The sequence below is a fragment of the Vicia villosa genome, linkage group LG7, assembly GCF_029867415.1.
Source record: "Vicia villosa cultivar HV-30 ecotype Madison, WI linkage group LG7, Vvil1.0, whole genome shotgun sequence".
NCBI lineage: Eukaryota > Viridiplantae > Streptophyta > Magnoliopsida > Fabales > Fabaceae > Vicia > Vicia villosa.
This window is the reverse complement of record NC_081186.1, coordinates 118,661,182-118,676,491: the sequence shown is the minus strand read 5'-3', so window position 1 is coordinate 118,676,491 and position 15,310 is coordinate 118,661,182. Positions and strand designations below refer to the sequence as shown.

Here is a 15,310-nt window from a genome sequence, read left to right as displayed (position 1 = left end):
TAAAATTTCTCAACAAATAAATGAGGCGTTACATATTCACTTCATAACAAACCACTTAATCGCATTTAGCGGATACATAGCACTTTCTTCGATCAATAAAACAAATACTCGGCATATAATACTCTTCAAAACAAGGTAACTTCTTTTATTGGAATATAGAGGAATCATAATTCTCAATCTTTGAATTAAATAACATGTTATTCAGCTAAGATAAAACAATAAACAACAACAATTATAAACATCATAAATCACCCCGAGTGCTACGTATCAGAGCGACAACCGACTCAAGTAACGACAACTAAATCTTCATACTTGAACACCTGCACGTTACCAATATAAAGGCAACGGCGAAACAAGAGAAAAGGGTGAGATATCAAATCATATAAGTGGGCGTATGATAAATTGTATATTAGGAGTCAGACATATAAAATCATTACATCGCAAGTATCAACAGTTACCATACACATCATATTTTCACAATTCATAGATCTTACATACTTTTCATCGTTCAAATATTCACATCATTCATATATCTCATTCATTAACATCGCAAGCCAAATCACAACTCTTCACAACATCATAAAACATCACATATAAGTCACCCATGTATTCACAAACATCGCATATAAGTCATACATATATTCACAAACATCGCATATAAGTCATGTGTATATTCACAGACATCGCACCATAAATGTCGCAAATCCAATCACCAAATCATCGCAGCATATACATCACAAAAGACATCATGAGACACTACTCGTGCATATGCATGTGGTACCAATCGGAGCTTCAGCCCCCGTCACCAATTGCCCAATTCAGAGGCACAAGGCATAAGCCTTCGTCACTAGTTTGCCAATCCAGGCCGTCACAGAGTATGCATATGAAATGTGACTCGACAAACAAGACAACACAACATACTCATCACAATCACATATCGTCACGAGGCATAAGCCTATATCACAATCACATTACCATTTATTTGAGGTAATTTACGTCACCATAATTTCACCTTCATTTAGTCACAAAATTATCGTCACGAATATATATGTACAACATCACGTATCACCAATCATCACAAACATCGTCATGTTTCGACGCATCACGACAAACATATAATTTCAAACATTAACAAAATCATCATGTTTCGGTATATCACAACAAATCAACACATTGAGTCAATTCACATTAGTCTCATAATTCTCTATAAATTAGTCGTTTAATCAACTCACTAACCCACTATCAACTAACCAAAATTACTCACCTAATATTCTCAAATTAATCAAATATATCCTACGTCACTATCGGTTATCTAATTTTCAGTTAAATCCTTAATATTCACAACTTTACGAATTTTCGGGTTATACTCTCAAGTCACTAAAACACAGCTCCACCGGTTAATTCGGATACAATTCTATTCTTTACCGGTTATTCGATTCGTTCGGTTAAATTCTCAAGATACCGTTATTTACCGACAAACCGAATAATTAATCTAAGTCTAAGTATTTTCTAATTAAATAGGCTTATTGAAAATTAATTCAACCATTAATTTAATCGACTGATTAATATCACAATTTCGACAAAATAACACCACCACGTTAATGTACTAATTAAACTTAGCTACCACGTCAATTTTCATCAAATTCCGAAGAACTAAATATACCGCTTAATTCGGCTATATCGATCAAACGGGACTGTTTATTTGTTCTATAATCACTACTATTTCGCTTACTACAACCAAAATTATCTTTACTGATATCTCTTGATATATATATATATATATATATATATATATATATATATATATATATATATATATATATATATATATATATATATATATATATATATATATATATATATATATATGCACATCAACTTAGCTAAATGGATATATGCTACCTATTATTTATTCCAGTCATAAATATGCTACTGTTTTTATTAAATTACTACTATGTATTATAAATACTAAAAATGATATAATCATATTTAAAATCATTAACCATCATTTATTGAAGACAGTAAGTGTTAGAGTCCACCATGAAGGTCTTCGTCTCAAACTATATTTGCCAGGAAGATTTATAAATCAACATAATAGAATCATTGCCATTAAAATAAATAAAAGAAACCGTGGATGAACATAGCTTGAGACGGCCACCCCCTTCAATCCATGGACAATTTAAAAATACAGAAATCATTTCTGGACAGTACATTAAGAACACAACAGCCAGACTCAATCGATTTTATGGCAAAGTCCTTCAAACAATCAATTAACACAAGCAATTGCAACAACCTAAATCCCTAATTCCCCACATACAATTGTTCATGAGCCCCATTATAGGAAGAGAACCCCACCCTTACCTTATAAATGGAAGCAACTCAATGGGTCTCCAATTGCATCTTCAATTTGACACCATGGATGAAATCTCTAAGCTTGTTCTTCTCCTCCAAAAGTTGTCTCTCTCTCTCTTCTATTCTTCTTTCCTCATTATGACAACACTACTCTTAAATCTCTAAAACCCTAATATAATATTCCAATTGGGCTTAGCATTCAATAACTCTTCTTTATTAATCTTTACAACTCAATTTAGGCCCAATAAGATAAATAACTCCAATTAAATCAAAATATCACTTTTATTAATATTCCAACAATATAATAAATTCCGACTTTTAAATAATATTATCCTTAATATTATTTTCCGACTATCCGACTAAAATCTGACTTTTAACTTAATAAATTCAAATACGCTTCTTAAATTAACACCGATAATCCAAATTCGACCAATATATCATATTTTCGGTCTAATCTTAATTACTCAGAAAATTCTCAAAGCTTCAAATATTATTCCAATAATATTTCTTATACTGAAAATATCAAAACTCTTGATTAAATATCGATCCGCTATCCCGAACTAATATCGACTAAATCGTCTCAAAATACGAAAACTTCACTAAACACTCCGAACGTCTAGAATAAGTGAATAATCGAATTTCCGGGTGTTACAGAAAGCCATTGCAAGAAAAAGGCTAACTGAACTGATCTTGACCACCGGAGAAAAAGTGTCACCATAATCAAGACCAAATATCTATGTGTATCCTTAAGTTACCAAACGGGATTTCAAACGATCGATTTGACCATCTGGTCCAACTTTCAATGTATAAACCCATTTACATCCCGTTGTAGTTTTGTCTAGAGGTAAAGTAACAATGTCCCAATGCAGTCATTTCTTCCACCATCGCCTGACATAAATTAGGATCAGTCATTACTTCACCTGTAGAATTAGGAATAGACACAAAATCTAGAGCAGAAACAAAAGAGACATGACAAGTAGAGAGGCAATCATAATTTAAAATACAAGCATATTTAGGATTAGGATGATGTTATCGAATACCTTTTTGTAATTCTATTGGAAGTTCAAGTTTATTTGACATAATTAGAGGAGCAGTTTGAGTAGGAAATGGCGTTGGTTGATCAATATCATCTCTTACCTCCGATGGACGGGGTGTCTGTCGCTGGTAGATCTACAATTGAGGTGTAGGGGGCTGCAATGCGCGTGGGGATGACGGAAGATATATATAAATCTTCTAATGTACAATTCTCATCAGGTGATACAGAGGCAGAGAAGAATGAGGAAGTTTCAAAGAATGTGACATCGGATGAAATAATGTATCGTTGAAGTGGGGGATAAAAAAACAATATCCTTTTGTATACGTGAGTGGCCTAGAAAAATACATTTGAGAGACTTGGAAGAAAGTTTGTCTTTACTTGGACTGAGGTCATGAAAAAAGCATGTGCAACCAAAGACACGAAGATGAAGGGGGTAGATATCATATTACGAGTTCCAGATAGAGTATGCAATCTGATCTTGAAGGACCGATGAAGACATACAAATGATAAGATGACAAGTTGTGCATTTTAGTGTGGTGTGTAAGCACCTGATAATTGACGAATAATCCATTGTGATGTTAAAAAAGATTGAAATTGGGATGACATATATTCACGAGCATTATCAGTGCGTAAGATTTTAATGAAAGTGTCAAATAGGTTTTTAATTTTGGCATAAAATTCTTGGAATATATGGAAACCATATGAACGATTTTCCATTAAAAATAACCAAGTACATCGTGAAAAATTATCAATGAAAGTTACAAAGTAATAATATCCTAAAGCTAACTTGACACGACTAGGACCCTAAATATAATAATGAACTAAAGCAAAAGGTGATCCGACACTTTTTTTTACTCGTCCACAATAGGTGTGGCGAGTATGTTTTCCTAATTGAGATGACTGGCACTCAAATGAAGAAAGCTTAGCAAAATTAAGAACTAAAAGATGCATTTTTTAAGGCTAGGATGACTCAAACATTGATGTGTAAGGCTTTGAGACGCAATAGAAGCACATGCCACCAGTGGAGATAGATGATATAATCCTCGAGACTAACTCCATCCTCCAATCGTCTTTCATGTATGTCGATCCTAGACATAAACCGAATTATCATTAAAAAGGATTGAACAATCGAGAGTACGAGTGAGCTTGTTAAAAGGACAACCAGGAATATAAAGGATATAATCTAAAGATAAGTTTGAAAGTGTGTGCGCCTGAACAAGGCCTTGAACTTTGATTTTAGAGTCATTCGCCACAGTGACAGAAGGCGACGAACCTGAATAAGATAAGTGAGATAAAAGAGATTTATTACCAATCATATGATTAGAGGCACTAGAGTCAAGGACCCAAGGACCAAGAAAGGATATAGAGACAAAGTTTACAAGATTACTGGACTAAGCAATAGCGACAAATGATGATGGTTCATGAGTTGCTTTAAACTGTAGGAACTCATTGCAATTAGCAGCTGGAATAGTAACATCTTTGGTGATATTGGTTGAACAATAGGAGAAACCTTAGGTTATCGTTGTTGTTCTCTTTCCTCTGTATGACATTCATCTTAAATATTATCGTAATGATTGCAATAGTTACAACGAATACCATGTGTTGGCCACTGCGTCCTCTATTTTGTCCACCACGACCATGGTAGTTAGAAGCAAGAGTAGATGATTTCATGGGAGATGGAGTAAAGACCAGTCCAAAAGCATGAGGTGTATCCAAGCACAATAGTTGTTCACTAACTACTTCATAGTCAAGAACAGTGGATTCTAATAAAATCTAGTTGCGAACGAAATGGAGTGTTAGGGTAGTCTAACAAGTACCATGATCATGAAAATATTATTGCGTTGTTTGGCATGAGTTTTTGATTATTTTATAAAAGGAATTAGGGTTGTGAAATTCGCCTTCAACTCGTCCAACTTACTCAAATAGCTTGCTTATCCATATTCTTCAATTTCAAAGAGTGGAGTTTGAGGATGACACTATAAAGATAATGGATATCGTTGGAGAAGACTTTCTTAGCCTTTTCCCAAACCTCATAACAAGTGGTAAAGGCATAGTACTGTACTTGGAGATTAGGTGCTATGGAAAACTGTAGATGTTTTTTATTTGCTGCATTTTGTGGTAAAACATATTTCTGTGTTTAGATGTCTTGACTGATGTCATGACATGCATTTGTAGTGTTCTGCAGGATATGTATGGTTAGTTAATACAGAGTTTATTGGATGTCAAGCTGAATGTTGTGACATCAATATCTGACAGCGTGGACTGTTATGTGTTCTATTATGTTTCCTTATTAATCTCAGGCTATATTTTAGGAAACTATCTATTCAGTGCTGCTTATGAAAGACCACGCTTATGGCCTATATTTTAGCACCCTGATATGTGAAAATTAAGGTAACTTGATTAACCCTAATGTGTTTTTATTAGGCCCAAGGCCCATGCTCTGCCTATAAGATTGGTAATCCTACTTGAAGATGCAGAGATTTTTACGTGAAGAATTTTAGTGTGCTGCATTCTGTGCACTACTTTTATTGTTCTTAGTGTTCTATTGTGAGCCAAGCAATTGTCACTTTGATAATTGTATTGGAGTAAGGTGTTTTTGAGTTGTAATTTATTGTGTCACTCTAAGCTTTTAAGCATGAGTGTTCTGTCTCTTGATTGAAGCTTTTAAGTAAGATCAAGATTTGTTTGAAGTGTGTCTTCCCTCTGAATTTACTTTTATCTGTTTGTTATCACTGATGTGATTGAGGGGGAGTGAGTAGGAACCCAGGTCTAGTATTAGATTGAGATTGTATTGGGTAGGTTTTAAGTGAGGAGTGTAAACTGGTAGTTTAGCCCTGAATTAATACTGCTTATAGTGGATTTTCTCCCTGGCTTGGTAGCCCCCAGAGTAGGTGTTGTTGTACACTGAACTGGGTAAACAATTCCCTGTGTTCCTTACTGTTTTTGTTTACTTACTGCTTAATTTAATAATCTGTTTCAGGAGTGGATGTCATAACATCTGATACGACATCGATCATCTGTTACTAGAATTTTCAAAAACCATAACACGGTGCATAGAGAGGAAATATTTTGTTTCCATTTAATGCGTTTGACGGTGGTAATATCTTTCGATTGTGTGGTTAGATGATCTTCAAATCCTAGACCTTGTAACCACATCTTGATAGCACCAGCCCATATGATATGTTGTAGTTGGATGTCCTGGTTAGTTTCTCGCACTGAATAAGCAAAAATTTGTTAAACGTGACGAAATCGGTGTCTCCCATGAGAGCTAATGGATAAAAAACGTGCGAATAAGGTCGATCAGTAGTGGAGAAAGGGTATTTGTGTATAATATTGTGTGTCTAATGAGACCACGTTAAGATAAATTTGTTTTTATATGAGTGATATACAATTGATTATAATTGTTACATATTGATGGTAATTGATACACATTAGTTATAATTGATGACTTTAGTTTATTCATGTTATAGAGTTACTTGCAATATACAAGTTAATTAGTTAATTAAAAAATAATTTTATTCTTTATATCTCTCTCCTTAAATTTTAATTTCTCAATTTTTTCACTTAACCGTTAGATTTATCCTACAACTCATAATTATAAGTAAATATTCTCTTTTTAGGTTCATTCAATATTAAATGTATCTGGTCTTTTATGTATACCAGATACATTCAATATTCAATAAATTTAAAAATAGAATTTTTGTTATATATGGTCGGAGGAAATACAAGTTAATTAGTTAATTGAAAAACAATTTATTCTTTATATATCTCTCTCCTCAAATTATCATTTCTCCATTTGATCACTTTTAACCGTTAGATCTATCCTACAACTCATAATTATACACAAGAAGAATCTTAGAAGAGGATCCATTTCTACTTAAACAACAAAAGAAACGTGGGTGCTCAAGTCACTTCTCTACTACATCTCATAAACATCTCATATTCACAAAGCGTTTTGGAAGTTTGTAGTAAATAAGCAGAAATAAAAAACAACAAAACCGCGTCATTTTCAACTCTTTCTGTGATTGAGTTGAAAGAAACTATAGTTAACGTCTTTTATCCTCCACGCAGCTTAAAACACGCAGTGACAAATATACATACACCCTCCACAAGTTTTCACACCCCCCTCATTTTTCTTACTACTCTCACAACAAACAAAAACCTCTTTCAAGCTTTACATCATCTCTTCTTAGCTCCAACTCAAAACCTTCTTTCTTTCCCATACTTTCATACAATGTTTTGAGATCATGAGAAGACTTATCTCATGTTTTCTTGTTTGCTTCACGCAAACACCTTAACTATTAAGGTTAAACCTTTGCTTATTATCGTGCCTTTAAAGCTTTCTTCTAACCTTATTTAAATCCTTCATTAAATTATATATTAACCCACCAAACCAAACCCTTATCTTCATATACATTCACTCTCTTATTCTTCTCTTTCTCTTCCTCTTTTTCATTGCTATGCATGAATCTTATAAACCCTAGTTTGCCCTAGTTTTACCCTAGCTAATTAATCAAAGATGAGTATGAACTCTAGTTGTAGCGGTAGCGGTGGTGGTGGTGGTGGTGGTGGTGGTGGTGGAGGTTGTAGTGGTGGTGGAAGTGGTGGTGCTTGTGGCCCTTGCGGCGCGTGCAAGTTTTTGAGGAGGAAGTGTATATCGGGCTGTATCTTTGCGCCTTACTTTGATTCGGAGCAAGGCGCTTCACATTTTGCGGCGGTTCATAAGGTTTTTGGGGCTAGTAATGTTTCGAAGCTGTTGCAAAGTGTTCCGGTGCACAAGCGTCTTGATGCTGTTATTACTATTTGTTATGAAGCTCAAGCAAGGTTGAGAGATCCTGTTTATGGTTGTGTTGCTCATATCTTTTCTCTTCAGCAACAGGTAATTAGAAACAATTGATTACAAATATTTAATTACTTAATTATTGGTCTATTTGATCATGCTATAATCTATTCTAGATAAAGATGAAAATGCATGAAAGTAATATGCTCTCAGCTTTACCACAAATTTTGGGTTCGAATTCAGTCCTGCGCACCCATCAGTGTTAAAAAAATTTAGAGATGGAGTGTTACTCGGGATATTAGTCTCTGTAGTTGCGTCAGAAAAAATAATAGTGTTGTTTATGTCTTAAAAAAGAGGAACAAAAGTTGGGGTTGAGTCTTATGGGGAAAGAGGAAAACAAGGTAGTATAGGTCATGTGAAGAGCCATGGAACAAAGGGGACAGTTTCTATGTTTTTTTACTGAATTCCATGAAGCGGTTTAGGAGTAACATCTTTGGTCTTAGTTTTTTGCTGGTTTTAGGGGAAATGGTCGGTTAGTTTTTTCTGTCCCTATATAGAACAACCTTAGTTTAATCACTATAGTAATTCCACCCATCTTCCTTAAATTGTGGAGTTTCTTTTTCCTTTTTATATCATTTTTAATTATGAATATACTAGTTCATAAAATAGTTCATACTTTTCAATTTTCATGTTTATACAAATGACTTATAATCTTGCTTGTTTGTCCCACAGGTGATGAGTTTACAAGCAGAACTCTCCTACTTACAAGCCCACCTAGCCACATATGGAGTCCCTCAGCCACCACAAGCACTTCCAATGGTCTCTCCTTCATCCCTCCCACCTACATATGACTTATCTTCACTCTTTGATCCTATGGCACAGACTTCTTCATGGGCCATGCAGCAAAGGCCTAATGAGCCTCGTCAATATTTGGGCAGTGGCACATCAACAAGTAGCAATAATGGTGGTGATCTTCAAGTATTGGCAAGAGAGCTTTTGCATAGATATGGATCTGCTCCATCTTCTCATTCTCTTTCCAAATGAACTATCTTTGATTTAATTTAATCAACTAATCTATGATTTTAGTTGATATAGTAATACTAGGAATTAAAGATCTTGAGTTTTCAATGTTTGATATTGAGAAAGTAATTATATTCATGTTTCTTTATATCTTTTTTATATGTATAAATTAAATATGGTTCTTTATATATTTATGTTTCTGCTTCTTTATTCCTTATATTTGAACAGTTTAGCTAGTGAACTAATATATATGGTCAGTAAAGTCAACTAATTAGTTATTATTTTCATAGATTGCGCATAGGGAAAATGAATTAGTGTTGAATTGAATAACAATGATTTTCAATTTTAGTTTTTATGCTAACAAAATATAAGAAAATAATTTATTATTTAATGTGTGTTATATGTTTAAAAAATTTATTAATGATTCTATGTAATCTATATATATATTTTTTTTTGATATTAATGTAATCAATATTTTGAAAGAAAATTTCTTTGGCCACCTCCCTATGGGGGTCACCCCCAGCGAAAATTCCAAAATACCCCTGCTTCGGAAGTTCATTTCCAAAAGCGTCTTTTTTTTAAAAAATTGACTTATTTCGGAAGTTCATTTCCGAAATACTGCGATTTCTGCAGATTTATCAAAACACTCCCCCTCCCCCAATCATTTACCCTAAATCAAAACAAAAAGTGGCAAAGGCGAAAATTTGTGCAAACAGAATTCCAAAGCTGCATCAAGGCTCCAATCACACTGCTAAACAACATTCAAAAGCCCTCAATCCTAACACTTTGTAAGTTTTGAAATTTTTAGATCTATTATTCAAATGCATGTTATTTAGGGTTTTAATTGCATAAATGATATATGGTTAGGTTGTTAGTAGTATTTATGTTGTTTAGAAGCATTTTGATTTGGTTTGAAGTTTGGTTTAGGGGTCTGTCATGGAAGTTGCAGAAAACTCCATCGCAGGGGTGTTTCGGAAGTTCATTTCCAAAAACACCTCCATCCTAGTTTTCGGAAATGAACTTCCGAAATGTATCAGAAGTTCAAATTTTTTTGTTTTTTATTTTGTCTATGCATATTAATCGTTTTCAATTGTTTACAGGAACATGTCAGGCAACCAACCAGCACGCAGGACTGCGTCTTCTAAAGAGGGCGCTAAGGGAAGAAAGGGTTCTTCAAAGAAGGAGGTGAAAGAGGTGAAGGAGGTGAAGGAGGTGAAGGAGAAGAAGAAGCTTTTGACTGGTTCTGCTTCTCGTCCCCTGGGGGTCCATGGCTCGGACGTGCAGGCTCAGCCTTCAGGCGTGATCAACGCTGATGGTTCTGATACTGAGTGGGATGAGGATTGGTATAATTATCTTCATTCGGAGGAGTTCGCTCGTCGGGAAGAATAACGTGTTTTTATTTTGTTTGATGTGTATTCTGTAACGCTCGTCGGGCAGAATAACATGTTTTTGTTTTGTTTGACGTGTTTTGTTTTGTTTTGTTCTGATTTCGGATTGTATCGCACAGTGTTTTTGTATTGGATTTATCATGTTAGTTTTTGGAAGTGGTAACCGGGGTCGGAACATATGACGGAGGAGGTGGATGTTCGGAGGAAGAAGAACCGGAGGTACGTCCACCGCGAGACAAAGGAGCCAATCAATGTAAGCTATAGTTTATCATTATCATCTGGGGACGTCATTTCTAAAAAATCAAGATTAAAAATAATAATATTTTTTTCCCAATTTTTTGTAATGACGTCCCCTGATGATAATGATAAACTATAGCTTACATTGATTGGCTCCTTTGTCTCGCGGTGGACGTACCTCCGGTTCTTCTTCCTCCGGACATCCACCTCCTCCGTCATATGTTTCGGCCCCGGTTACACCTCCTCCGTCATTTGTTACTTACAGTAGTACATGTTTTTATTAAAAGAATAAAAAAAACTTTTGAAATTTGGAAGCCTTTTTTTCTCCCCACCACTCTCTCATCCCCACCTACCCGTGTTCAACAATATGTAACTTTAATTTTATGTAATATTATCGTTGTAATCTTCACCCGATTAAATAAAGCGAATTGTTGTTGTTTTTCATTTTATTCTGTCCAGACATATTTTCGGAAGTTCATTTCCGAATTCTCCAAGGGGGGTGCGTTCGGAGACGAACTTCCGAAACACCACATTTTCTGAAAAGTAACTTTATTTCGGAGATGCATCTCCGAAATCAATATTTTATATTAAAAAAAACACGTTTTCGGAGATACATTTCCGAAAACACCTTTTTTAAGAAAAAAAGTACAGTTTCGGAAATGAACTTCCGAAACAAGGGGTATTGTGGTAAATTCACCAGGGGTGGGCAAGAAGGTTAGGAGGTGGGTGAAGAAAAAACCATTTTGAATAGAGTGTGTTTGCCTACTCATGACAAATGATCTATTAAGCATATTGAGAAAGGATCTATTAAAACATCTTGAGAAGAATCTAAAAGATATCATCAGCCACCTTAGCATTAAACCTATTGAAAAAGGATCTATTAAAATATCATCTAGGTGCATGTCTGGAAGATTTTTTTTTCTACTCTCGATTAGAAGATCAAGTTGATATCCTCTAATAAATTTATTTTCTTGTGATCAATTATAAAATGTTTAGAACATTTTTTTTTAGAGAAAGGAGGGCCAAAGGCCCAAAAGAAAAGGAAAACTAAGCTATAACAATTCGGGGATTAGAGACCCAGCAAAATCTTTCGCGATCACTTCTAACAATTCAACTGGACAAAACGTATAAACTTGGTTTCCTATATCATGAGACAAACTTTTGTTAGCCATAGCATCAACGCTCTAATTGACTTCACGGAACACATGCGAAATGGTGACATCCCTCATCTCCGATAAGCAATGCCGAATTTGATTGTAGATGGCATTCCCTTCCTTTACCTTAACATATTTCTTCTAAATGGCATTGGCAATGCACTTATTGTCTGTCTGGTTTCCTATATTTGTGTAGCCCTTCATACGAGCAAACTTGATACCCTATAAGATCCCCCACAATTCTGCAGTAAACGTGCTACACACACCAATGTTTTTTGACAAACTTCCAAGCCACATGCCGTGACAATCTCTGATTGATCCCCCGCACCCTGCTTTACCATTAGATTTTGCCTCTCCATCTACATTAAGGGTAACATTTCCTTCCTGTGTCGGAGTCCAGCTAACGAGCATCAATTTCCCCGTCTTTGTATCATTGACTCCTTGAGAAATATAGCTCATTTTGTATTCCTGAACTTGTCGTCTCAGGATGTCTTCAACCAGATTTGATGGCATGATGAAGTTAGCATCATGGATCCTTTTGTTTCGCCAAAACCAAAGGGCATGACAAGTCGTAGCCCAAAGCGCGCTCCAGTCCTCTGTTAAGCTGCTGATAAGATTGCTGTTCAGATTAGTGTGTATCTAGTCCTCCAAACCTGCAAGGAAAAAGTTAGTATACGAATTCTCTCGTAAAAGAGAGAGCCAAACACATTTAGCTTGATAACAATCCCTGAAAACATGAAGCATTGTTTTGGGGGTATTGTTGCAGTCGTAGTAGTACGAGTCCCTCAAGTTCATGTTGCTGAGCCGCATGTTGCTAAGAAGGCTATCATATTTAACTTGCCACATGAAAGTCTTAATCCCTTCAGGGGTCTGCAAATGCCATATGATATCCCAGTCTGTGTTATTACTAGAATTACCACTTGTATTACTCAAATTCTGGTAAGCCTTAATGACAGAGAAATCACCATCAATCGATTCTTTCCACAGGCAAATATTTGAGCCATTAATGTTGTTGGGAGATGGATAGCTAGGATTTCTTCAATAATACCCAGCGGGAGAAAGGTCATCAGCCAGTCACGGTTCCACTCCCCCTTTTTATTCACTAACTCACCAACTTTGGAACTAAGGTCCATGTTAAGGTCCAAGATTATGTCATCATCCATAACTATACCTGATGAGAGCCATCTATCAGACCAAGCATTGGTAGTCTCTCCATTTCCAATATCCCATCTGATTTGACTTTTCAACCGAGTCCAATCTTTCCCAATCTGTTTCCACAGGCTAGAATCATTGGTCTTGACATCAATTATAGCTAAACTATTACTCCCTTTACCATACTTGCCCTTAAGAACCTGACTCCATAGGATGTTATCACCACCGCATAGCTTCCAACCAAGTTTCATAATACAGGCTTTGTTGGCCACAATAAGATTTCTTAAGCCTAGGCCTCCAGCATTTTTTGGCTTAGTGATAGTGCTCCAATTTACAGCATGAATATGCCTATCCGAATCAGTATCTCCCCAGATGAAGTTTCTTTGAATAGTTTGAATCTCTTTTAAGGTCTCTTTAGGCATCACGGTTGACATCATGGTGTAGGTGGGCATAGCTTCTAGCACAGATTTTGCTAGTGTTACTCTTCCTGCAAAAGACATATTCTTAGCTTTCCAATTGTTCAATTTAATCTTAACTTTCTCTAGGATATAGTGGAAATCCTTGTGTCTAAGTGTTTTTCCAGCTAACGGGACACCTAGATATTTGCCCAAATTACTTGTCTCTTTGAAATCAGATAATTGAAGGATCTCTTTTTTGACCATAACGGGGGTGTTCTTGGAGAACAAGACTTGAATATTCTCAATACTGAATTTATTGCCTGACTGTTTGCAAAAGTTACTCAGCACATCTTCCACACACTTCATCTGATTGGTAGTAGCCTTGCCAAAAAGGAGAAGATCATCGATAAACATAAGATGAGAGATGATTGGACCTTTCCTTCCTGCTTTGATACCTATCCAGTCTCTTTTTTCAACTGCCTCACAAATCATATGAGAGAGTTTGTCCATACAGAGCACAAAAATATAAGGCGATATAGGGTCGCCTTGTGTAATTCCTTTCATGGGAGAGAAATAGCTAAATTCCTTGCCATTCCATCATATATTCATACTAACTGAAGTGATAGCAACCATAATAACTTGAATGAGCTTTTCTGGAAAACCAACTTCACAAAGCACATTATGTATGAAGCACCAGTTAAGGTTATCATAAGCTGCAGCTAAATCCACCTTAACCACAAATTGACATTTCTTCCCTTTCATCTTATTCATGTTGTGAAGCATCTCTTGGGCGACAACAATATTTTCTTGGATATTTCTGCTAGGAATGAAACCTGTTTGGTAAGGACCAATTATAGTTCCTATTAAATCCTTCAATCTTCTAACAATAACCTTACTCAGAACTTTGTACATTGTGTCGCATAGTGAAATAGGTCGAAATTGTTTAACCGTTGAGGGATTTGGAACTTTAGGTATCGAGCACAATTTCGTTTGATTCACCACTTTAATGGACTTAAGATTTTTCCACCTGTACTGAATGTCTCTTACTGTATTGTCTCCAATCGTAGCCCACGATTTTTGAAAGAAGCCCGCCGAAAGACTGTCTGGGCCTGGAGCTTTCCAAGGTGCCATGTTGAAAAGAGCCTGTCTAATTTCCCCGCTGTTCAAATCCTGGCTTAACTCAGCCATAGCTTTCTTATTAATATTAGGATAGGTGATACAATTTATGGACTCGTATTATAGTCCCTAGTATACCTGTTCTGGAAATGATCCTTAAATAACTTGTTGATTTGATCTTAATCCTCTATGCACTCATCCTGATCATTTTTAATCATTAAAATTCTATTCTTCCTCCTCCTTTGAATAGCTTTCATATGATAGTATTGGGTATTTCTATCTCCATCCACCAGCCATTTAACCCTTGATCTCTGGAACCAATTATAATTCTTCTTGGTGCAGCAGCTTTACCAAATCGATTTGCAGTTTCTTCTCCATCTTCTTAAGACCATAGTGACCTCTGCCTCTGAGTTTATTCATAATACTCTTTTTCTGTCCCTAAACTTTGTACACCGTGAGATTTAACCACGACGAAATCTTGTTCTTGAAACTAACTAGATTCTCTAAAAGTGTTTTATCTTTATGCCAATTGTCTTGAAGAAAATACGCATAGGAATCCTCCAGCAGCCAGGCACTTTCGAACCTAAATCTATTAACACTCTTGTTGATTGTCTCCCTTTTGAATGAGATAAGGATTGGGTGGTGATCTGAGAAGTCCATTCTAGTGAGCACCTTCT

At 35.6% G+C, this 15,310-nt stretch overlaps 1 protein-coding gene across 1 annotated transcript; it reads left to right on the top strand.

Annotated features, from left to right (window-relative positions):
- The first annotated feature begins 7,468 nt into the window (after positions 1-7,468).
- LOC131618416 (LOB domain-containing protein 18-like) lies at positions 7,469-9,356 on the top strand. The gene is made up of 2 exons (XM_058889642.1): positions 7,469-8,267; positions 8,901-9,356. Exons 1-2 carry the CDS (start codon positions 7,908-7,910, stop codon positions 9,210-9,212), a joined length of 672 nt encoding a protein of 223 aa, XP_058745625.1. The 5' UTR covers positions 7,469-7,907; the 3' UTR covers positions 9,213-9,356.
- Positions 9,357-15,310: the final 5,954 nt, after the last annotated feature.